The sequence below is a fragment of the Pinus tabuliformis genome, chromosome X, assembly GCF_031772625.1.
Source record: "Pinus tabuliformis cultivar Carrire ecotype Pingquan chromosome X, CPIR1, whole genome shotgun sequence".
NCBI classification, from domain to species: Eukaryota; Viridiplantae; Streptophyta; class Pinopsida; order Pinales; family Pinaceae; genus Pinus; species Pinus tabuliformis.
The window spans coordinates 1113331353-1113356624 of record NC_142308.1 but is presented as its reverse complement, the minus strand read 5'-3'; the positions used below and the strand labels follow the sequence as shown (position 1 = coordinate 1113356624).

The following is a 25272-nucleotide window of genomic DNA, read 5'->3' as shown; positions in this document are numbered from 1 at the left end:
TGTTCTTAAACAAGATGAAGACATATGCAAACACAACTCTTAATCCAACATTGCATTGATAAAAGTTTATTTGATAATTTTGAGGATGAACAAAATTCTGAGTGAATGGAAGAAATTTTCAATCGTTAAAGAAATAGAGAAACGATTCATCGCATACCGATCAAACTTACTGCCCATATCTTCCACGAAATTCTATATACATACAGATTCATGATTATTCTTTTGGAACTTTGTCATATGATTTTTTACATGGAGAGTTGACTAGTTACATTTCGACTAGATTTAATTATCTTCCTCTATTAGAGTCGACTTCTACAAGTTCATGGAGTTGACTTTCATTTCTTTAAATACAACTTTGCAAGTATCAAGAAAATTTGTTCATAAAGCTCAATTTGACTTGACTTTTTTATGCAACTTCGATGTCAACTTCCACCTCCGAGTCATGTTTATCGACCAATTTGGTCAAGGGCGAGGGAAGTGCGACATTTTCCATTGAGGTATTTTTTCTTCTTTTCGCCTTTTTCCAAGATTGAGATGAAAAATTCTTGAACGCAATTCTCCCATTTGAAATGAAAGCCAAAGAAGTGATCTATGAGAATTACCTAACAAAAGTCATTTACGAGGTCAACTTTGATTATAGAATTACACATGGAAGTCAACCACTTGGCCACATGGAGGTAATGTTTATGTTGTTTTCTGGAATCTCAAAAGATGAATTCGAAGGAAGGTATTAGTAAACAGTTACTTCACATGGTTTCTTCTATTTCCATGTTTATTTAGAGGTCAATTTTATTCGACAAAGCCCAATTCATGAAGCCCTATCCTTTATTTTGACTTTGACCTTATTATGAGTATTACATTTTTTTTTGCAATGTTTCATTCTCTACATATGATATTCAACTTCGATGGAATTTAGTCGGGCTGAAGTGATCATCTGGTAGAACTAGCTTTGAATCAACTAGCAAACAATCGATGGAAAAGATAGAGGAATTGAATGTCTTCCAGTAGCAATTTGACTCGATGGTTAGTAGAGCTATTCAAACTTAGTATATTACTAATTTTTTCAAAATATTATGTAGAGCCTTATAGAATTATATGAAGGGGACATTTCATAAGTTGAAATATGTCAGTTTTTTTAAATAATAGTTTCTGTCAACACTTGGTCAATAATAAATTGTTAGAAATCCAGTAGTTTGAGTCACTCCTTCATGTCATTTTAGGCCTATGTTTGTAATCATACATTATGTATCATGTAAATGTTAGTAATATTTGGTAAATTTCTAAGATAAAGTAAAAAAAGGTTGGTTGAGAGCGAGTATAACCACTCCAACTATATCATCTATGTATAGATATAATTAAAGTCTAATAGAACTTGGTTGTGATTTGTAACAGCCTCCTCCCACATCTACCTAAACAACCAGCCAGCTGGGGTAAACATGCGACGAAAGGCCACCATGATATGATTCGACCTCCTAAGTCATAATAAGGAAGTGGAACCAACAGAAACACACCATACAGACATTCAACATCATCTTCCATACCCTGAGGAACCAATCCAACACTTCAAACATCTTTCCCTTGGGTCCCATTGAACTTTTGGAAGACTTAAGCCTCAGTCGCTCTCATGCTATAGGCATGACAGCGTCCAGAAACCCAAAGTCGCTCTCACAGGCTTGCCTGCCAGCGTCCCTGGGATTTGAGTTACACCTCCAAATGAAATGACAGTACTAAAGAAAATGCTTGAATGAAACCTTGACTGGACCCCTACTAGCCATGACAGGCATTTCGTCCAACATATCACGAATATGTAATCTATATGTGTAAATAACAGTTTTAAGCATAGGGGCCTCATACTTAGTTGAGAATCACTAAGAACCATTGATGCCTCAATATATCAAATGTAATTCCATCCATTAGGTCATAGATAAATTAATCATTAAATTACAAGAAAAACATGGTGAAATCCATACATGGTTGTCATAAAACACATACATAACCAACATAATAGCAACATAAATACTCATGAAAATACATCCATACAGACTAAATATAATCCATCAAAATGATCATAGAAATACAAGGAGAAATAACCTTTCATTAATGATGAAAAATCCAAACCCGGGATGGGACTTCCATTTTCTACCCGCCCATAGAATGGTTGAGCCAAATCTCTCTTCAACCATTCACCATCGTGCCATATTCCAAGCATGAATGTGGGATCTCATAGAAAACATCAATCAAAACTCATCTAGGGCTTCTAGAGGCCATTCACCTCAACCCATCAAACAATTATTCCGCCTCATGGTCGGAAATCACAAAACCATCATCAGATCAGTATCTATCCCAGCCATCTAGGGCTCCAGAGTGTTTATCTGAACAAGGCTCTACGACTAGTAACTTAACCCACCAAGGGCTTCAAAGAATTTTTCCAACCAAAGATAGAGGACTAGTAACCCAACCCAAGATGTTACAGGGCTCTAGAGAATTTTTACAACCAAGGATCCAGGAACTAGTAACTCAATCCAAGCTAAGGAAACATGAGAATCAACCAAAAAAAACAATGAAAGTAAACCCACAATCACCATGGCTATCTAGGAAATGGAAAGGCTAGGCAATCAACTGTTGATCCAGGCAATCCTCCATGCAAATGACAGATCACAACCAACAAACCACATGCATATGTCATGCATGCCAAAACTAGTGAAGGAAACATACATGAAACTCGGTACCTGCAAGAAAATATGATATAGTGATCCTTATGCCCTCTTGTGCTTTCCTACTCTTCCTTTGTCTTCTTTCTCCAAGAATCCAAGTATGCCACACCCACCAAGAGTGCTCCAAGAAAACTCTAAGTCTCCAAGAGTATGAGAGAGATAATAGAAGAGAGCTCCACCAAATCCTGTCAAAAACTTGAGCCAAGAGCTTACCAACTGATCCTCAGAAGCCTTTTTATTAATGAGGCGTCTATTTTCTTCATTTTCCATTATTTTCCTTCATTTTCCTCCTCACATGTAACTTGTGACCTTTCACCTCACTTTTCTCCTAATTTCCATTATTTTCATAAGTAAATGTGCCAAAAATGCCATTTTGTCTTTTCAAATCCTTAGCCATTGCATTTTCCAATTTCCTTAGCTATAATAAACCGAATCAACACCCATTAGGATGTTCCCCCTGTGATCTGGATTTAAACAGGAATGTAACAAATTACAGAGATAACCATAAACACGGATATGCAGCGGAAATAATACTTCATTTCATTAATGTAAAATACTGAAATATGCTTACAAACAGAAATGGAAATAAACCAGCTAGGGCGATGGTAGATTATCTCTAAGAAGATATGTGGCGGCTACATGCCTCTGAACTGTGTTACAATGAGGCTTGAAGGCGTATTTATTGTTGAGAAACAATGGAAAACCCTATACATCCAAAAACCTAACCCTAGAAGATGAAATGCGAAATTGTGAGCCCCTTTTGGGTAAATTGGTACACCAACTTCCCGGGGTCGTAGCTTTGGCATACGATCTCTGTTTGACGCGTACAATAGCTCGTTGGAAAGATCTATCCAAGCACTACAACTTTGGGAAGAGAAACATGACTCTATGGACCCTTGTTTCTCCCATATTTCCCAAAAAAACGTCATTTAGGGCCTCAAAATGGCTCTGAAAGTTTAGGACCCGAAAAAAACTGCTAAAAATAGTAAATTGTGTTACAATTATGGAAACTGAAAAATTAAAAGATACAGTTGTGGGGGTCCAAGTGGGATAGGTGGGTGGCCACTAACATCCACCTGGACCATTCCTCCCCCCTTAGGAAGCAATTGTCCCCATTGCGTTGAGTTCCTCCATCTACAAAACTTGGTCCCTGGTGAGTTGTTATGCAATCTCAGATGTGTCCAGTAATGGTGGGAAGCATGGTCGAGGGCGGTCCACATTGAACACTTGGTGCAAGCGAAGAAATGGGGGAATACTGTGCTCCAAAGAATTGTTTCCCACAACCTTTTTAATGGTGTATGGACCATGTCGGAGTGGTCTGAGCTTCTGATGGGTTCTTGTAAGGCGTTCTTTCTGTAGATGCAACCAAACTCTGTCGCCCACCTGAAACTTATGTGGTACCCCTGTGGGTGAGGAGAAGTTGTTCCCGTGTTTTCTCATGACCATATCCCTCTGCTGCTATTGCTGCATCGAGGAACCCTTCGTGGGGGTCATGGATGTGGCGACGATCTTCCCATTACTTTGGGAGCGAACCAGACAAAAAATGATTTTTCTAGTCTAGGAGATGAGCTTGCTGCCTTTCTTAGCAGTGATCAAAGAGGTGGCAGTAGGTGGGGCTACCTTCAGTATCCTATATAATGAATTACCCAAAGAAATAATGACAACGCGAGGCCTTGCCTCATACATAGCATGTCGCCTCCACAAGTATGGCTGGCCTAATAATACATCACAAACATCCAGAGGTGTAACATCATACAATACCTCATCTGTGAAGGGTTTGATGCTATAGGGAAGGCGGCATTGCTGGCGAACTCGAAGATCTCGTCCTTGGTGAAGCCACCTGATACTATATAGCTGCGAGTGTGGTGTAGTCGGTAGGCCCAACCGCTTCACTACCTCTATTGAAATGAGGTTCTTTTGGCTGCCACTATCAATAATGAATTGCAGCGGTGAACCCTTCACCCACATCTGTGAGTGGAAAATTCGCTCCCCCTGTTGGCATTATGATGTATGTGTTGTAATTGATGGCACCCACTTGTGGTAGAACAACTCACTCACAAGTTAACTTACAGATTAGACTCCAGAGATTGAAGCAAGAGAGTGGTTTAAGAGGTATATGTTGGTTCACTTTGTCCAACCGGCGTATACACACGGGTTAACAGAATAAAAGGAGTGTATAACATACACACGCACTCCCATAGAAGGCAAAGCACATACATGTCGAAAACCATGGTTTTGGTCCAAGGTATTTGGTCCAAGGTATCTTTGGACCATGATATTGACCCAAGGTATTTAGTCCGAGGTATTTGGTCTGTGGTATTTGATCCAAGGTATTGGTCCTAAGTGGATTCGGTTCATGATATTGAGAAAGGCCAAAAACTATATAAATAAGAGAGGATCATAAGGCCAGGTGTGCAAGTGAATAAGATTCTAAGGAATACTTCTATCTGAAGCATATTTTATGTTGCAGGGTTATGTTTGGGACTAGATCTGAAATATTTATGTGCACCTTGAGTTCAATATTGGATCAGGATCATGAGACCTGAAATGACTTATTCTTGAATGATCTGATATTGGTTGAGGTTAGATTTGATGTTTTGTAAATGTTTTATTCATTATCTATCATGATCTGGGTTTGTCTAAAGTCTGGAATTGTAGCAAAGTTCTGAGTCAATATTTGCAAATCTGTACACAGGTTTGTCTCGGCCAAAGAGCGTATACACGTAGTTTCTATTCTTTCAAGTAGCGTATACAAAAGAAAGGCTTGATGTTTAGAGATGACTGATCCATTAGATCAGTATTGTTGATTTATTGCTACTGCTATTTTACTGTTGTCTGTCAATGAAGTCTTCTTAGATATGAATGTAAAACTGAATGAATAAGGAGGCTGGTATTTGATTGATTGATTGTATAAGCGAGAAGAAGTGATATCTATCGTTGTTTGTGTGAAGCTCTGTAAGCTAATAGTAGATATTTAGTATATTGTTGGTTGGTACAGACATGATTCAAAATTTTATGTTTGCAGTAGTTTTGAAGGTATACGCAAGTTTGATTAACGGAAGTAACGTAATACACGGATCTTGGGTTCAGCCAAGTAGCGTATCCACTCCGATGCATGGTTTTTGAGGTTACAACTAGTTCTGAATGATGATGCAGGTTTCTGGGTTCAGCAGAGTGTTTTGGTGACAGTGATATGATTGTTTCAGATTAATTGCTTGTTGGTTGATGAAGTTTGAGTTTCTAAATTTCAGATGGGTTATTGATGAGTCAAGGTCTTCATATGTCTTGATATATGCCAGGAGCATCCAGTCTGAAAATTCATGAAACGTGGTCCCTGGTGGAAGAGTGGAGTTTTCTGTAGGTTGGCACCTGCATAGTAGTAAACATATTGGCTAGTACAAGAGCTAGGGGGTTGTAGCTTCCTTCCAGTAGAAGCTAGAGAACGAGAGAATGTTGTAACCTTATGCAGGTAGAAGCCTGCGTACTGGTATGTGTTATCACTTAGAACTAAAAATTTGATGTATATCAATTTCTATCCTAGTCCGATGACAAAGGTCTGTGTTAAGTTTATTTCGTTTTATTTGTTTTCCCTCACTTAGGATTTGGAGTTTCAAAAAGTTTTAACTCAAACCATACTCAACTCCCATTGGTTCTCCTCCACCATCATTGTTCTATAGTCATATCTTGTCTTATCTGAGTCACCATGTCTTTTAGTAATTTCGCAGCGTAATCCCATTCGCCAGTTTCGCAGCGCAATCATGGATAAGCGTTTTCGCAGCGCATCATGATTAGGCCGTTTCGCAGCGCATCATTAAAATTTAAAACTAACAGCGCTGCGAAATCATGGATTCGTGCATTTCGCAGCGAATCTTTCCCGAAATGTCAAGTCCGTTAGGTGAGTCATCAGTTATGTCCTCTCATGTCAGTTTATGTACCTCTCGTATCACGTTTGAACGCTCATTTGCCACTATCACCACCACTATATCTGTTGATATGCACAGAGTATCATTCCCAAGAAATTTTACCGTGCATAAACCTTAATGATGGTCGTGAGTGTTGCATGAGTGAAAAATCTGCTAGATTATGTATTGAAAGGTTTTAAATGGAAGAGTTTAAATTTCAAGCGAGGCTGAATTAACAAGGAGCTGAATCACGATTTCAACCGGAGCTGTTACTATTTGTATGTGAAGATCTCGAAGAAAGAATGGAGAAAAAAGAGCACAGATCCGGTAAATGTCAGAGGACTGAACCTGAGGGCCTGGACATAACGCTGAGAGATGAAGGGGTGAAGAAAGCGTTTAAAGATGCCGGGTGCTGGAACTTTTGCAAAAAGCTACAAGGAGGACATGCGCAGGTAACTAAAGAATTTGCGCTAAACTTCACTGGTTTAAATTCAAAGGTAGCCATGTTAGAAGTGCAGGTTTCTCCAGAAGCAATATCTGCTGTGACAGAGATCCCAAGAGGACAAGAGGAATGGTTTAAGAATTTCAAATTTGACCTGAATCCTTGTAAGGAGTTTTTAAAGGATTCATATGTAAATGAGGATTTAACTAAAGCAGTGCCCAGGAGTTATGTCAAGGAACATTATGCTCTTCTACTCACCTGCATACAGAAATATTTAACCTGTGAAGGAAGGTACAACAAGGTTTATTCTTACCATTTCAAACTGCTTTTGCATTTCACTGGGAAAGTCTCCATAGATCTTCCTTTTTATTTGTTTCGCAGCTTGAGTAAGATGTGTGATAAGGTGCAGCTGAGGAAAGAGGACTGTGAAACCTCTTTGTTTCATCATGGTTTGATCAAGCTGCTGGTTTTAGATGGCCTCCAAAAGATAGACAGAGACTGGAATTCTTTTATTTTCATGGCTGGATTCCAAAGCAAGACTGGCCTCACTCCACAACCAGCCAGAGAATTTACAATAGCTGAGCTCCAAAAAGAAGCAAGAGCTAAAAGGGTTCCAAAGTCACAGCTAAGAAAACCAGTGAAGCCACTAATCATTCAAGATCAACCTCAGAAATCAACAAAGGAAAAAACTCATGATAAGAAGACTATACCTGAAACAAGCACATCTGAAGCAGTCTCAAGGGTAAGGACAAGAAGCCAGATAAATAAGGAAAAAGGTAAAGCCATAGCAGTTGAAGAGAGCCCAGTGTCTAAGGCAAGTTTGAATGATTTATTACAGGCCATTGAATTCGAGCAGTCTGAACCAGTCCAAATTGATTTGACACAGTCAGAGCAAGAAGGTACCAAGAAGTCTAAGGCCTCAAAAAGGCTTAAATTCGATGAGCCAGCTGAAGAATTCATTTTTAAACCCAGAAGACCTATAACAAGGAAATTCCAGCAAGTAAAGGAAGCACTGCCAAGAACAGAGGAAACAGGGAAAGGAACGCAAAAGGACACAAGCAAAACAGTCATCACATCTCAAGGAGATAATATAGCAGCCATAAAGAGTCAATTAGAAGCAGCTAAATATGAAATTACCAAATTGAAGAAGGCCGCTAGAAAACATGCAGTCATACATGCAGAGTATAGGAAAGCTCTATGGAAAGGGAGTGAAACCCTAGAAAACCAGTTGAATTCAGTGGTTGATGGCCATTCACAATTTCACACATGGACAGTACCAGCAATCAGAGAAGCCAGGTACATCAGAAGAATCAATATGCAACTGAGAGCTGGGAATAAAGCTATGAAGAAACAAATTGAAGATCTGAAGGCACAGCTAGGTCAGCTACCTGCTAAATGAGTTTTGAGGCCAAGTAAGATTTTGTTTTAAAATTTTGACAAATTTGCTTGACTTTGTCTTTTTGAGGAAACATAAATCCCTGTGCGACATGTGTAAAGTTTAAGGAAGTTTTGGGCAATCAAATACTCGGCTAATAAGGGTCTCGGGGCAAAAGCAAGCTGTTTTTTTTTTTTTTTAACTCAGCAGTTTCGTAGCGCGCTACGAAACTGCTGTAGGTGATGATTTTAACGCAAACAGGCAGTTTTGAATTATGAGCGGGAATTTTGAAAGGGAAACGCCTAAAGGGTGTGCAAACATCAGCTGGAGCAACAATAGTCAATCAGATCAAGACAGGTGGATGCTTAAAAAAGGTGGAATATTTCAACCCAATTTTAAAATTTCTGTTGTAAAGCCCCTTTATCACCGTTCAAGAGGTATCAAACGATTTGCATACAAGGAACTTTTGCCTGCATACATGTTCATCGATGAAGCTTACAACGCATCAAGAACGTGGCAGTTTTCCATGTTTTGGGTTATTAAAGGCTAGAAGACATGCTTCTGTACATTCGAACTTTTTGAGGAAAACTGAAGCCGAGAAGCAAGGGAAATCTCCTAATACTTCTGAGCAGTTAAAAGATTCAGCGTTCAAGGTCAATATGGAGCATTAAACATCCAGCTCACCCAAATCGAAAGAAGACCAGGTGTCAAAGAACAAGGAGAAGCCATTATGCATGGAAAATAGAGTTAGAGTCATAGTTAATTTAGAACTCTTAAAAAGCTCCAGTCAGCACTTTATTGTATTTATTAGTTAGTTAAATAGTTGATAGGTGTCATTAGAGGTAGTTATCGAATTCCCCTCATGCTGGAGGAGGAAGCTCGAATCAGTTAGAATAAGGACTCTATATATAGCTGAAACAACAATGTAATGAGGGTTGGGAAATTTTATAACAGAGCATTGTTTTGGCTTATGTAAAGACAGAGTTTCAGTAATATAATTGGGCTGCTTTACTTCTCAGGATTCATGAAGGATTTCTATGTTCAGAATGTGTGATTTTATCCTTTCCTTAATGTCTTTTACAGTTGCATAGATGTATAATCACTCAGAATTCACTGATTGTGCTCTGATTTCCTGTATGCATTTATGAGCTGTGGTTCCATATGTGTTATATTCTGAATACTCAAATGTTGAATGCCCTGACTTCTATGTAAAGGCAGTATCATTGTTTACTGAGGTGTTGTTGACCCCATAGGCCCAATGGAAACTTGTTTAATGTTTTTCTAGCATCCATATTTATCACAGATATATCACAAAGAGTTAGCCATCTTATCTTAAGTAAAAATCATTAACCCATTTAGAGAGAGCCCTCTCAGGTTGAGGAGGCTAAGCCTCAACCTAAAGTAGGTCTGAAATAGTTACTTGAAGTCTTCCTGGTCAGCAGCCTTCCAGGACCTGATTTTGAGATAACAGTATGATTCTGCATAAATACAAGATTGTAAACATATTTTCTTATTATTAAAAGAAGACAAAGACTACTGCAGCAGGTGGTTTTCACCCACATTGGGTTTCCACCTTAAATCTTGGTGTTCATGTGTGTTTCTTATGTGTGATGGCTTGTTTTGTTATTACTGCACATAGTTACTGTTTATATGGTTAATGAAGTACTCATGCACTAATTAAAAATCAACATATGATGAATTAACTGAATCATAAGCATGTTGGATATACACTGGTTGCCTTAAATACAGTTGCGTGTACACACGAGTTACCTTCAATGAAGTAGCATATATAAATCTGACTGTAGATTTGATAATACTGATTCACCCCCCTCTCAGTATTATTTCCAATAATTGGTATCATAGCAGGTCCTTCAGAATAAGCTTGATCGCTCGAAGGAAGATCCATCAAGATGAATAATCACGAAAGCATGGGATCCATCAGATCGCCAATCTTCGATGGGAGAAACTTTGTTTATTTGAAAATAAGAGCCATAGCCTATCTATAATCTCTTGGAACAGATGTCTGGGAAATTGTGGAAGGAGGATACAATTTTCCAACAGCAATTCCTACTAACATGGCAGGTAAAAAGCAATATGAAACCAATGCCAAAGCTGTCAATACTTTATTGGGAAGTTTGTCACAATCAGAGTTTGTCAAAGTCATGCAGCTCAAATTAGCCAAAGAGATATGGGAAAAAATCGTTCAAAGCTACGAAGGAGACTCTCAGGTAAAACGTGCTAAGATTCAAATTCTCAGAATTCAGTATGAAACTCTTAAGATGCATAGTGATGAGAGTATAGCTAGTTACTTCTTACGTATAGATGAGGTTTTTAATTGCATGAAGAATCTGGGTGAAGAAATAAAGGAAGTTACTTTAGTTGAGAAAAATTTGAGATCCTTGTCTGCTAAATTTGAATCAAAAGTGTCTGCCATAGAAGAAAAACAGGATCTACAGAATATCACTATGACACAGCTTCACGGAATCTTAACTGCTTTTGAGATGAGAAAAGGAGGTCCATCAGATATGAGAGAAGCTGCATTTAAAGCTTCGGCAAAAGGAAAAGAAAAGGAAGAACACAATGAATCAGGACACATTTCAGAAGAAGAAGATGAGGTAAATTTTGTCAAGAAGATTCAACGGGGTTTTGGAAGGTTCAGAGGTAAGCTACCTTACAAATGGTTTGCTCGTGGTAGAGTCGGTCATTTTGCTGCCAGATGTCCTCATAAAGATAAATATGAAAAAGGAAAATAACATGCAAAAGGGAATAGGAAACGAGTTGGGAATAGAAGGAGTTACTATACTCATGAAGATAATGATGGTTTATATAACAGTGATCAAGATGAAACTAGACAAGATTACAGACTTCTCATGGCTTATGATAGTAATGATTTTTGGGAGAATGATGGTTTATCTAATAATGATGATTATAAACTTCTCATGGCTTATGACAATGATGATTTTTGGGACGTTTTAGAAGAGGAAAACTTTCATGAAGAAATATCTAAACTCAAATCTGTTTAGAAGAAAAGAATATGATCATAGATACCTTGACATACCAACCTGCCGAAAAAGAAAAACTCAATCAAAAACTAGAATGTGAAATTGTGGGTCTAAGAAAAGATCTTGAGAAAACAAAATCTCTCAATCTTAGATTTGCTAAAGGATCAGAAAATTTAAATGAAATTATCAAAGTTTAGCGTTCTCCTCTGATAAAGATAGGTCTTGGATATACTGAAGAAGCATCTCAATCAGAGAAGTCGTCAACCTCCACCAAAAGCTATCTTGATGCGGCAAAGACCAGTGAACAATATGACAATCGTCAACAAAGGTATAAAGCTGATCACCAGGTAAATCATAGTCAATTTTCTCCAAGGATGAATATCAATAGAAGCCACAACCAACCTCAGGTAAATATCAATAGAAACTACAATCAACAGGTAAATAGATTCAACAGTAGCAGAAACTTATTTAATGGGAAATGTTTTTCATGTAATAATTTTGGGCACAAAGCTACTCAATACGTTGCTTACAAAACCATCATGACTAGAGAAGCACGAAATCAAAGGAATGTAACAAGGATAAAGAGAAATTCCTATAATAACTTTTCTCCTCTTGAAAATGAAATAGAATTCTCAATCTGTAACAACTTGGTCATGAAGAATCTGAATGTAGGAGAAAATTTCGGCAAGCACCTCAAAAGAAGCAAACGCCATTAAATCCCAAGATATGGAGAAGGCAAGAATTTCAAACAGAAAAGATGTGATATAACCTTGTATGCAGAAGGACAAGAAAATCAGTGGCACATCGATAGTGGATGCTCCAAACACATGATAGGTGACAAAGAGAAACTTCACTCATATAATGCCTTAGAAAAGGAGAAGAATGTCTCATTTGGAAATGACACTCCAACTGTCATAAAAGGTAAGGGTTCTGTTTTCTTGAAAGAAAAGGTTAAAGCTGGAAATGTTATGTATGTAGATGGTTTAAAGCATAACCTGTTGAGTGTCAGTCAAATGTGTGGTCAAGGAAATGAAGTGGTGTTTTGATCAAATAGATGTGTTGTTAGTGAGCTTGATACATGAGAAATCGTGATCAAAGGTACAAGAACTCCAAACAACTTATACATACTCAAAGGAGAACAACAATAGTGCTATCTAAGCAAAAATGATGAAAACTGGCTATGGCATAGAAGATTGGGACATCTAACCTTTTCTCAAATAAGAAAAGCATGCAAACTCAAGGTTGTTCATGATCTTCCAGATATCAACATCCCAAAAAATACAATATGCAAACCATGTTAAATCGGTAAGCAAACCAAAGTTCACTTCACGGAAAAAGAAGGGTCAGCTAGTAAGCCTCTTGAACTTGTCCATACTGATTTATGTGGACCAAGAAGGAAAAAGTCACCTCGTGGAGAAGAATACTTTATTTTGTTCATTGATGATTTTTCCAGAATGTGTTGGATAGGTCTTCTAAAGCATAAAGATGAAGCATTTGAAAAGTTCCAAGCCTTCAAAGCTTTGGTTGAAAATGAATCAGATCAAAAAATCAAATGCCTCAGATCTGATCGAGGAGGGGAATTTATATCGGATGAATTCTTTGACTTTTGTAAACAACATGGAATAAAAAGGAAATTTTCCACCGCAAGAACTCCTCAGCAAAATGGCGTGGTAGAAAGAATGAACAAAACAATTAAACAAATGACTCGAGCTATGCTAGATGAATCAGGAACTCCTGCAACCTTCAGGGGTGAAGCTGCATTCACCACCGTGACTATTCTCAACCAAGCAAATGTTCAAGTAAATAGCACTCAAAATCCACATGAACTTTGGTATGGGAAGACTCTTACTATAAAATAATTTAAAGTTTTTGGAAGCAAATGTTTTATCAAAAGGACTAATGAAAAACTTGGTAAGTTTGAACCTAGAGCAGATGAAGGTATTCTTCTTGGTTATTCTTCCAGAAGTAAAGGATATAAATGTTATAATAAAAGACTTGGGAAAATTGTTGAAAGCATTGATGTTGTAGTTGATGAAGCATGCAAAAACCCGAAACAGATAAAATCAATAGAAGATTATGACAATGAGGAAGATGGGGATTACTTTCCCACATCAAATCAAAATCATATTGAAGAAGAAACCAATGAAGCACCAAAAGAAGATATAATGATAGAAGAAAAGACTTCGTCTAGGTATGTTCAGAAAAATCATCCAGAAACTCAAATTTTAGGGGAAAAGGAGGCAGGTGTACAAACAAGAAGAACTATTACAGGGACCTCAAGCTATCTAGCATTACTATCCTCCACCGAACCTCAAAATGTAAATGAAGCATGAAAAGATGAATGTTGGGTCAAGGCTATGGATGAAGAAATTGAGATGTTTGAAAAGACTAACACTTGGGAATTAGTTCCTAGACCTCATGATAAAAATATTATAGGAACCAAATGGATGTTCAAGAACAAGTTGAATGAAAATGGAGAAGTCATTAGAAACAACGCCAGATTTGTTTGTAAAGGGTATGCTCAACAAGAAGGTATAGACTTTGAAGAAACTTTTGCACCTGTTGCCAGACTTGAAGCCATAAGAATGTTTATTGCTCTTTCTAGTTTTCAGAAATTCAAAGTATACCAAATGGATGTAAAATCAGCCTTCCTTAATGGAGATTTAGAAGAAGAAGTTTATATTAAACAACCAGAAGGATTCATTCTTGGAAATGATGCAAAATTTGCATGCAGACTCAAAAAGGCTCTCTATGGTCTAAAACAGGCTCCAAGGGCTTGGTATTACCGCCTTGACAAATATCTACACCAACAAGGTTTTACAAAAGGTTCTACAGATGGCAATTTATATACAAAGATTGAAATTGATAAATTGCTAATTTTTATCGTTTATGTTGATGATATCATTTTTGGTAGCAATGAAGAATCCATGAGTCAGAATTTTGCTTTAGTAATGCAGCAAGAATTTGAAATGTCCTTGCTTGGTGAACTTACCTATTTTCTTGGTCTACAAGTTCAGCAAACTAAAGATGGTATTTTTATTTCACAAACCAAATATCTCAAGCAGATCTTGAAAAAGTATGGAATGGAAGATTCTAAACCTGTATGTACTCTAATGGTAATAGGATGCAGTCTCAACTCAAATGATGAATCAGTAGCAGTACATCAACCAACTTACAGATCCATGATTGGCAATCTGCTTTATCTAACAGGTTCCCGACCTGACATCATGCATGTAGTAGGAATAGTTGGAATATTCTAAGCAAATCCAAAGGAATCCACCTTTAGGCAGTCAAAAGAATCTTCAAATATCTTCAAGGAACTCAGGACTTTGGACTATGGTATCTTAGAGATGCAGATCTCACTCATCATGCATATACAGATGCAGATTGGGCAGGAAGTGTTGATGATAGAAAAAGCACTAGTGGTGGTGCGTTCTATATGGGTTCCAGATTAGTGTCTTGGTTAAACAAGAAACAAAGTTCAATTGCTTTATCTACAACTGAAGTAGAATATGTGGTTGTTGCATCTTGCTACACACAACTACTTTAGTTGATGCAAACTTTGCAAGGCATTCAGATCACATGTACTCGACCCATCTCCATTCTATGTGATAATACAAGTGGCATCAGTATTTCAAGGAATTCGGTCATTTACTCCAAGACCAAGCACATACCCATCAAGTACCATTTTTTATGAGAACAAGTGCTTGAACAAAAGGTCAAATTGGAGTATGTCCCCTCCAAAGAATAGGTTGTTGATATATTCACTAAACCACTACCCAGAGAAACATTTGAATATCTCAGACAAAAGTTGGGAATAGCTGCGGCATCATCCTGCTGTTAAATCTATTTTTTCAGAGGAAGGTTATTATACGTGGGTTTCATGAAGTGTAGTCGTGTATACACGTGAGTTTCTATGGCTAAAGGAGCATATATGTTTTTCTGTCAGGAAAAATAGTGGTTCAGGCTCTGATATGGGTGCTTTGTCTGATGTTGATTATTACAGTCTAACGATATGCTCTGTTCATTAATTTTTATCTGACTGAAAAGTATGGCTTAATTAATGACTTGTTAACAATGCATAGGTAGCATAGGTTCAGGGGGAGCATTAGCCCTCACACGCATTTTGCATTGTTGGAATTATGGTTGCTGAGTCCAGCTATGGCTTCAGATATTTATACCATTTGTTTCTTAAGTCATGTAAAAGTCTAGGGTGTGATATGACTTCTCATACATTTGAATGAGTCCTATTGGACAAATGATGTAATTTATATCCCCACTTTGCATGGGATGGATGATGTAATATTTATTGTATTTCTGTCATGTATAAACAATTGGTATATCCCCACTTAGTTGGGTGAATGTGTCAAATTTGGTATATCCCCACTTGATTAGGAGATTGATGTATGTATGAGTCATTGGTGATAGGAAGGTCAAACTCACATAGGTGTGTTATAGAGTCATGTTATTCTTTTGTAAAATATTTTTGCAGACTCTGCATGTGCTCAGGGGGAGCATGGATGATTTAGTGCATCTCGGCATCAACGAGTTTCAGCATATGCCTTGGGGGAGCATGATCAATGTTTATATTCAGCTGATCAGATATGAAAGCCTTCACTTTGGTCACTCCTTTTCCCTTGATATCAAAGGGGGAGAATATCTTGGTCTCCCCTTTGCCCTTGATGATAAAGGGGGAGAGTATTTTGCTGTTGGTTGTTATCTCTAACAGTTTCTACAGCTTGCAGTAATCAACACCAACTTGGTTGCGATCAAGTCCAAAGGGGGAGATTATTGGAATTATGATGTATATATTGTACTTGATGGAAACCCACTTGTATCAGAACAACTCACTCACAGGTTAACTTACAGATCAGACTCCAGAGATTGATGAAAGAGAGTGGTTTAAGAGGTATATGATGGTTCACTTTGTCCAAGCGGCATATACACATGGGTTAACATAATAAAAGGAGCGTATAACATACACACGCACTCCCATAGAAGGCAAAGCATGTACATGTCGAAAACCATTGTTTTGGTCCAAGGTATCTTTGGACCATGATATTGAGCCAAGGTATTTAGTCCGAGGTATTCGGTCCGTGGTATTTTATCCAATGTATTGGTCCTAAGTGGATTCGGTTCATGATATTGAGAAAGGCCAAAAACTCTATAAAGAAGAGAGGATCATAAGACCAGGTGTGCAAGTGAATAAGATTCTAAGGAATACTTCTATCTAAAGTATATTTTATGTTGCAAGGTTATGTTTGGGACTAGATCTGAAATATTTATGTGCACCTTGAGTTCAATATTGGATCAAGATCATGAGACCTGAAATAACTTATTCTTGAATGATATGATATTGGTTGAGGCTAGATCTGATGTTTTGCACCTGTTTTATTCGTTATCTATCATGATCTGGGTTTGTCTGAAGTCTGGAATTGCAACAAAGTTCTGAGTCAATATTTGCAGATCTGTACGTAGGTTCGTCTCAACCAAAGGGCGTATACACGCAGGTTCTATTCTTTCAAGTAACGTATGTTAGCGCTCGAATCGGCCTCAGGATGAATGAAGGCAAAACTCGAGGCAACATCAAACCAAGCTCAACCTCGTAGCTAGCCCTACGAGGATAGGAGAGGGCTCTCTCCAGGTCTATCTCGATAAAATGACCAATAGAGTCCGAGATGACTTAAATGATAACTGATTTTAGGCTAGTAAAAAGATAAGAAAGGGTATTTTGATAAATGACTGGGTTTTCTGGGCAGCGTGGGGTCAAGGAACAACATGAACAGAGAAGTTAAATCAAAGACATAGATTATCTCCTGAGGCAAGATAGGCAAGAGATTTAACATCAAATTTGAAATACTGTGGAGTGGGTGAACTGTTGAGAGGTTGACAAGGGCATAGAAGATGAATCCTTGTCAAACAGAAGAAAACATTAAATATGAACACTTTCCCAAAGCAGAGAAATAAATTGGATTCTGCCTTTCTCACTTTAAAAGCATTCAGCTGAAAACGATTATGAATGAACTATGAAACAGAAACAAGAGACATATGAAACAGGAGAAGAAACACATGCTAAATTCATACCGCAAGGATCTCATGAAACAGAGCTGTACCATTCAATTATTTTCTCTGTCAAATCTGTACAATGAAGCGCTGGGTTTTTTCCTCCCACACTTTCCTCAGAACTCCAGAACCCTTTACAAATGATCTTTCATCTAATAAATAATCTCTGCCATTAGGAAATGTGCTAACCCAAACTGGGGATTGTATAATTATTATTGCCAGAAATGAACAGCCAACAATCAGTAACTGGAGCAGCGTTACATTTTAATTTTCTCTGGTGACCAATTAAAAAATCGAAAAAATGTAACGTGGATCCCATGGAATCATGATTGAGGACAAAAATGGGCGAGCGTTCCTATCTCTCTGCCACGGTAGATGTTTTGCGCTCTCATTTTGGCTTTCGATCCTTTCATCTTCCCGCTACCGTTTAAAACCAATTTTTGTAATTAGCGACAGATCCATCAAATTTAGTATATCTGGAACCTTGGATTCCTTCATGGCCTCTGTCGAATTTATCAGCAGCCCTCAATAAAGCTATTCTATGGTTCCAAAAGTCCTCATGTTTGATACCTCCATAGATGTAGCTTAGAAGAGCCATGCAAGCTTCCACAGATATGTCTTCAATATTAATTATCGATGATTCTATCTCTTTGAGATCATGCAAGAACATACTCTCAAAAACAGGGGATCGCGCTGCTAAAACAGCCCGATGTGCTCTAACACTACCATTAGCAGTATTAATAATTACATCCGTGTGAAGACCATCATCCAACATACGAGAAAGGCATTTTAATGCACCCTTAGTTGCTTGACACTGCATTGCTCCTTCATTGGGCCATATTGAACAAGCTTCTCCACCATTCATGGTAGCAATTTTCAGGTCCAGGAACTCCACATCAATTATAAAACGTCCATGAAAGCTAGAATCTATAGGCCACACAAAATCCTCACTGCTGCGGAGCAACTTATCATAGACTGGTGATGTCCAAGGTCGTCGACTTACTCCTGTTCTTCTCAATCGAAAAGTGCTAGTTCCAGATTCCGACTCTGAAGGCATCAGACCTCCGGTAAGAGCAGGAGCCCAAGCTTTCAATCCTCCATTGTGCAAGCCTTGCAGTTGTCTCTACCTTTGACTCGGTCATGTTTGTTGCTCTTCTTCAGTTCTTTTTTCTTTATGGCTAATGCCAATTGCAGTTATGGGCACAAATTTGCAGCTGGAAACAACAAGGGGAGAGGTTAAGGAAGGAGAACAGGCTCGTTGGGAAAGCATTTCATCGGGGGACTGCTCTTGTCTCCTGCTCATCCTATTGCATAAAAAAAAAAAATCATATGTGCCCAATCCGAATGATTTAGTCAAGTCCTTTGTTTGAAACGCTGGCGTCACTTCGCTGGATTTATAAAACAAGTTCTGTGGAGCCAACGAAATACTATTTGTACACCGAAATATCTAATGGAATTACATGTTTCCCACAAAGCCATGGATGAGAAAGGGCCTGAGCTGCACTCATTCTTTTGCCTATATCTTTGTTAAGAAGCCTTTTCACGAAATCCTTAGCCTCAGGAGAGATAGAAGGCCATGGTGCTAATCGCCTCTTATAAACTGTCACATAGGTTTCCAGTGATTGATCAACAAGAGGAACGGGATTTCTTTCGACACCATAGTGTAGCATCATTTCTCTGCCAGACATTGCTGGGACAGGATCATAAAAGGATGGTTGGGGATTACGAATGTCTCATGTGGTGGAGCTCCAGAAAGATGCATTTCTCTTTCAAACACAACTGGATGAGGGTTATGTGTCTGCAAAGATAGGGCATCTGGCTTATATGCCATATGCCCAGCGTCAACGTAACCTACATATTCATATTCAGCTCTGAACCTCTCTTCCTTATTTCTAATAGCTTCTTCCCTTAATAATCTCAAGCCTTCCTCTCTACTCCTTGCCGCTTCTTCCCTTAAAAGTCTCGATTCCCTTAACCATCTGTCCTCTCTTTCAGAACCAAAATCTAAATTACTGCCACGTCCATTCATTTGATGTTGCCTGCTCTCTCGCAACATTCGTGAGAAATAGGCGTGAAAGATTTTTGACCTGCTCTGCACTGAGTTCAAACTTGAATTTGTTTCCTCCATCGACATAATTATCTTTGATGGCCTTCTTGAATATTTCCTCAGACAATGGTACACAATCCCTATCAATACGAAATCGAACCTGAGCAGGAAACGACCTCCTGGATCCTCTGAATGCATTTTGTTCTAACTCGTTGCCACCCGCTGATGTAGCTTTATAAATGCCATACATTAATCTTATGTCGGAGTCAAACAAAAATAGCTTCATTCTGGGATGAACATTTTGTACAAGCTCCAATTTAGCTGATGGCATGCCAAAAACATGATATCGGAAACAATCCTGCTTAGTTGCTGAGTTGCACATAAATATCAACCCAGCAAATTTATTCTTCATACGAGAGACTCCATTAGGATTGCTTGCGACTGCAACATCTACACGAACTTCAAGTCCTTTATTTGCGCACTTGTCTTGACTTTCGTTATTTGGTTGTGCCATAGTGTTCCTTTGCAGTGAGAGACCCCAGAACATGAATTTTCTTCCCAAACAGCTACACGGCCTTCAACAATCTGACGCAAGTTAGAGGCGGTTTCTTAGAGTTTGAGGTCCCTGGTCGATTAATAAGCTCAATGCGATCCTCAAATATTCGTCCCAAGGCGAATTCGTGCGTTTTTGAGCAATTGGAGTGAATCTGGGCAATTCTCAGGTTTCCTGGTTGTGTGCGCCACGCAGCACACCCAGTGCGTCGCGCCGCACCAGTGCGCCACGCCAGAGGAAAAATGCACGGTGAATCTGCACCCAATGCGTCGCACGGCACATGTGCGTCGCACCATGTGCTCTATGCACCGCGCACCCAAATCCACACACAGTTTGCCTTGTGTGAATGTAATTGCTTTTGATTCTTCTAAAGCGACCTCTTCCACTGATTTGCTACTCACATCTTCATATTCATACACATTTTGTGCATGATTTTCCTTAGTAGTAAGAGCATGCTTTTTCAATTGCACTTTTACTGATTCTGCAGAATCTAATGAACTGTTCTCATCTTCAGAAAACCCGGAATTATCTTCATCCACAGAAGAAGAAATCGAAAAGTAATAGCTTGATTGTGATCCCTGTTATCATTTCCAGTATGCAATTCAGTGCACCTTGAAGATTCAGCAGAATCCTCTTCGCCATCGCCAACCTTAACAGACGTTGAAGACAGAGCAGACAAAGCACTCTCAAATTCTGGAGCATCCGAGCTGTGGACTAGGGTATCAACTCCATCCTCACGATCCTCGACATGCCCTGTATATTCCTCATCACCTGCTGATTCTTCATCGCATATACTGTTTGAACCATCCTTGAAATAATTCGAAGCATCTAAAATCTTGTTTTTGAGAGTTTTCCACGGCTCTACATTATCTAACTCTGTAGTTATGGAGTGTTCTACACGTTTGGAACTTTTGATGCTTAGAGAACCAAGCCTTGAATTTATTTCATCCAAATCATTTTTCGAAGATATCTTATCTTGTCTCTGTTTAATGCTAAACCCTTGGCATCCTGCATTGCTTCCTTCAGAATAACCACCATCATCTTTTTTACTAGTTGCCGATTCATTGGACACCAAACAATGAGAACTCAAAGTAATATCATCATTAGAAGCTTTACACAGTCTTCGTCTTCCAGCTACTCTGACTTTACCTGTTTTCTTCCCGCAACAAGAAAATTGGATTTGTTTTTCAAAATTGGTGTGATATCCTACTTGGATTATCCAACATTATTTGATGAAGTTTCCTTGGTGAATTTGATTTGGACAGAGGATTGACGAGACTGAGTCTAACATTGGCTCCAATTGGGATGGCAGCTGCCGCTCCGTGGAGGTGCCAAGAACATCAGATCTCTGGGAGAGCTAGACAGTGCCTTCGTCCATTGGGCTATGGAGTCCATTATTCCGACAAACCAACATGACTCAATTTATTGACTAAAACTTGACTCAAACTGACTCAATGCAAACTGAAATGACTGAAAAACTTGACTCTAACAAACTAACTCAAAATGGCAAAGACCTGGACTTAAAACTTAAAGCTTGGTGGCAGTACATGGCCACATGTGTTTCTTACAAGACAATATATCCTCAAACTACATCAAAATGCCAATGCAACCAATCAAGAAGATGGCTTCTTGACTGATTTTTCCTATCAGATCTTCTGGTCAACAGTACAAACTGATCACTGGGCATCCAAAAACATAGTTGACCATGATCTCCTTCATCACTGAACACTGCAATAAACACTTTCACTGCTGACTGCAATAAATCTGCCATTGGATCGTGAAAAACATGAAGATTTTCTTCTTGCTGAAGAAACAAGGTGTCCTTTGCTTCAAATTCCGATCTTCCTTCATCAATAAGAGTATGTTCCGGGTCTTCAAAAAATTCTGAACTAGTAAATGAGCAGATTTCTTCTTGGAAAAACATTTCAACACATGAAACATATGAAGAGGAATCTGAATGGAAATCCTGAATGTTTTGATCTTCTGTGGTGTGAATGTATTGAATGAAGGTTTGATCTTGTTTTTCATACACTGACTGGATCACCTCCTCATGAAGGTTGTATTCTAATGAACCGAGAACATTTGGATCCATAACTGTGTCTTCTGCACCCCAGATGATTTCAACAGCAAAGTTCTCTTTCATAGGATTCCATACTTGGCATTCTTGGTCATCACAATCTGAATCTGGAACTGAAATAGTTGTCCTGACATTATCACATTCTGAAATTAGAACTGAACTTACTTGCATGTCGTCTTCTTCTATTGATAGATCTGAACCGACACTTTTTATTTCATCACCTTCAGCCATATGGAACTCTTCAACATACTGACCTATTTCATATAATTCATGTTGACTGTAAAGATGCAGAATTCTTTGATCTTCCACCATACTACAATCTTGGTCATGTTGCAAATTTTGAAGATCATCTTCATGCTGCTGAAATGGGTTTTCACACAGGGCTTCCATGATCTCTTCATCCATGAAATTATCATCTTCATAATATTTCTCAAGGATTTCAATAAAACTATGAACATGGCTACAACAGTTCTGAACTAAAGTCAAGGATGGATATGATTCTTTGTACCTTTCAAGGAATACTACATGAAAATCCTTTAAACAATAAATAGAAGCAGGTGGCAAACTTTCATACCAAGATCGGGCTTCGTCTTCCAGGGTAGCCATAAACATTTTCATCAAACAGTCTTCAGGAATATTGATCTTTAACCTATGCACATGAATGTGAAATCTCACCAGATGAAGAGCAGCATCATTACCTTCCACATTTATGAACACAGGCAAATTCTTTGACCAATCTACCTTGGGCATTTTATTTGGAAAAGCTAGGATGTGATCTCGGCTCATGGGAGCATATATTCTTGCAATCCGTTCCATCTTGAAAATGTCAAAGCTATTGATCCCTCTGTAGTGGATTCACCATGAAGGATTGATTGCTGAATTCTTCAGTGAATGGAGTCGCCAGGTGAATGATTTCAGTCGTATTCTTATGTCTGATCGTTGTTCACCATCAACAATCAGCTCTGAACTTGAGATATGTACTGGGGCAAAACAATCCACAAGTAAACCATTTCGTTCCCCAGTGGAGTTGCCACTATGTTAGCGCTCGAATCTGCCTCAGGCTGAATGAAGGCAAAACTCGAGGCAACATCAAACCAAGCTCAGCCTCGTAGCTAGCCCTACGAGGACAGGAGAGGGCTCTCTCCAGGTCTATCTCAATAAAATGACCAATAGAGTCCGAGATGACTTAAATGATAACTGATTTTGGGCTAGTAAAAAGATAAGAAAGGGTATTTTGATAAATGAATGGGTTTTCTGGGCAGCGTGGGGTCAAGGAACAACATGAACAGAGAAGTTAAATCAAAGACCCAGATTATCTCCTGAGGCAAGATAGGCAAGAGATTTAACATCAAATTTGAAATATTGTGGAGTGGGTGAACTGTTGAGAGGTTGACAAGGGCATAGAAGATGAATCCTTGTCACACAGAAGAAAACATTGAATATGAACACTTTCCCAAAGCAGAGCACTAAATTGGATTCTGCCTTTCTCACTTTAAAAGCATTCAGCTAAAAATGATTATGAATGAACTATGAAACAGAAACAAGAGACATATCAAACAGGAGAATAAACACATGCTAAATTCATACTGCAAGGATCTCATGAAACAGAGTTGTACCATTCAATTACTTTCTTTGTCAAATCTGTACAATGAAGCGCTGGGTTTTTTCCTCCCACACTTTCCTCAGAACTCCAGAACCCTTTACAAATGATCTTTCATCTAATAAATAATCTCTGCCATTAGGAAATGGGTCGAACCAAACTAGGGATTTTTTAATCATTATTGCCAGAAATGAACAGCCAACAATCAGTAACTGGAGCAGCGTTACATTTTAATTTTCTCTGGTGACCAATTAAAAAATCGAAAAACGTAACGTGGATCCCATGGAATCATGATTGAGGACAAAAATGGGCGAGCGTTCCTATCTCTCTGCCACGATAGATGTTCTGCGCTCTAATTTTGGCTTTCAATCCTTTCACCTTCCCGCTACCGTTTAAAACCAATTTTTGTAATTAGTGACAGATCCATCAAATTTAGTATATCTGGAACCTTGGATTCCTTCATGGCCTCTGTCGAATTTATCAGCAGCCCTCAATAAAGCTATTCTATGGTTCCAAAAGTCCTCATGCTTGATACCTCCGTAGATGTAGCTTAGAAGAGCCATGCAAGCTTCCACAGATATGTCTTCAATGTTAATTATTGATGATTCTATCTCTTTGAGATCATGCAAGAACATACTCTCAAAAACAGGGGATCGCGCTGCTAAAACAGCCCGATGTGCTCTACACTACCATTAGTAGTATTAATAATTACATCCGTGTGAAGACCATCATCCAACATACGAGAAAGGCATTTTAATGCACCCTTAGTTGCTTGACACTGCATTGCTCCTTCATTGGGCCATATTGAACAAGCTTCTCCACCATTCATGGTAGCAATTTTCAGGTCCAGGAACTCCACATCAATTATAAAACATCCATAAAAGCTAGAATCTATAGGCCACACAAAATCCTCACTGTTGCAGAGCAACTTATCATATACTGGTGATGTCCAAGGTCATCGACTTACTCCTGTTATTCTCAATCGAAAAGTGCTAGTTCCATATTCCGACTCTGAAGGCATCAGACCTCCGGTAAGAGCAGGAGCCCAAGCTTTCAATCCTCCATTGTGCAAGCCTTGCAGTTGTCTCTACCTTTGACTCGGTCATGTTTGTTGCTCTTCTTCAGTTCTTTTTTCTTTCTGGCTCATGCCAATTGCAGTTATAGGCACAAATTTGCAGCTAGAAACAACAAGGGGAGAGGTTAAGGAAGGAGAACAGGCTCGTTGGGAAAAGCATTTCATCGGGGGGCTGCTCTTGTCTCCTGCTCATCCTGTTGCATAAAAAAAAAAATCATATGTGCCCAATCTAAATGATTTGGTCAATTCCTTTGTTTGAAACGCTGGCGTCACTGCGCTGGATTTATAAAACAAGTTCTGTGGAGCCAACGAAATACTGTTTGTACACCGAAATATCTAATGGAATTACATGTTTCCCACAAAGCCATGGATGAGAAAGGGCCTAAGCTGCACTCATTCTTTTGCGTATATCTTTGTTAAGA

At 38.6% G+C, this 25272-nt stretch overlaps 1 protein-coding gene and 2 pseudogenes across 1 annotated transcript; all 3 read right to left on the bottom strand.

Annotated features, from left to right (window-relative positions):
* Positions 1-17925: 17925 nt before the first annotated feature.
* On the bottom strand, positions 17926-18722 carry LOC149143705 (BTB/POZ domain-containing protein At1g21780 pseudogene; annotated as a pseudogene).
* A 785-nt stretch (positions 18723-19507) lies between these two features.
* LOC149143704 (DCD domain-containing protein NRP-like) lies at positions 19508-20059 on the bottom strand. The gene has a single exon (XM_089451910.1). It carries the CDS (start codon positions 20057-20059, stop codon positions 19508-19510), a length of 552 nt encoding a protein of 183 aa, XP_089308036.1.
* A 4108-nt stretch (positions 20060-24167) lies between these two features.
* LOC149143703 (BTB/POZ domain-containing protein At1g21780 pseudogene) lies at positions 24168-24991 on the bottom strand (annotated as a pseudogene).
* Positions 24992-25272: the final 281 nt, after the last annotated feature.

Excerpts from the sequence above, each read along its gene's own strand:
- LOC149143704 (XM_089451910.1), bottom strand. The coding sequence starts at position 20,059 with ATGGCACAACCAAATAACGAAAGTCAAGACAAGTGCGCAAATAAAGGA.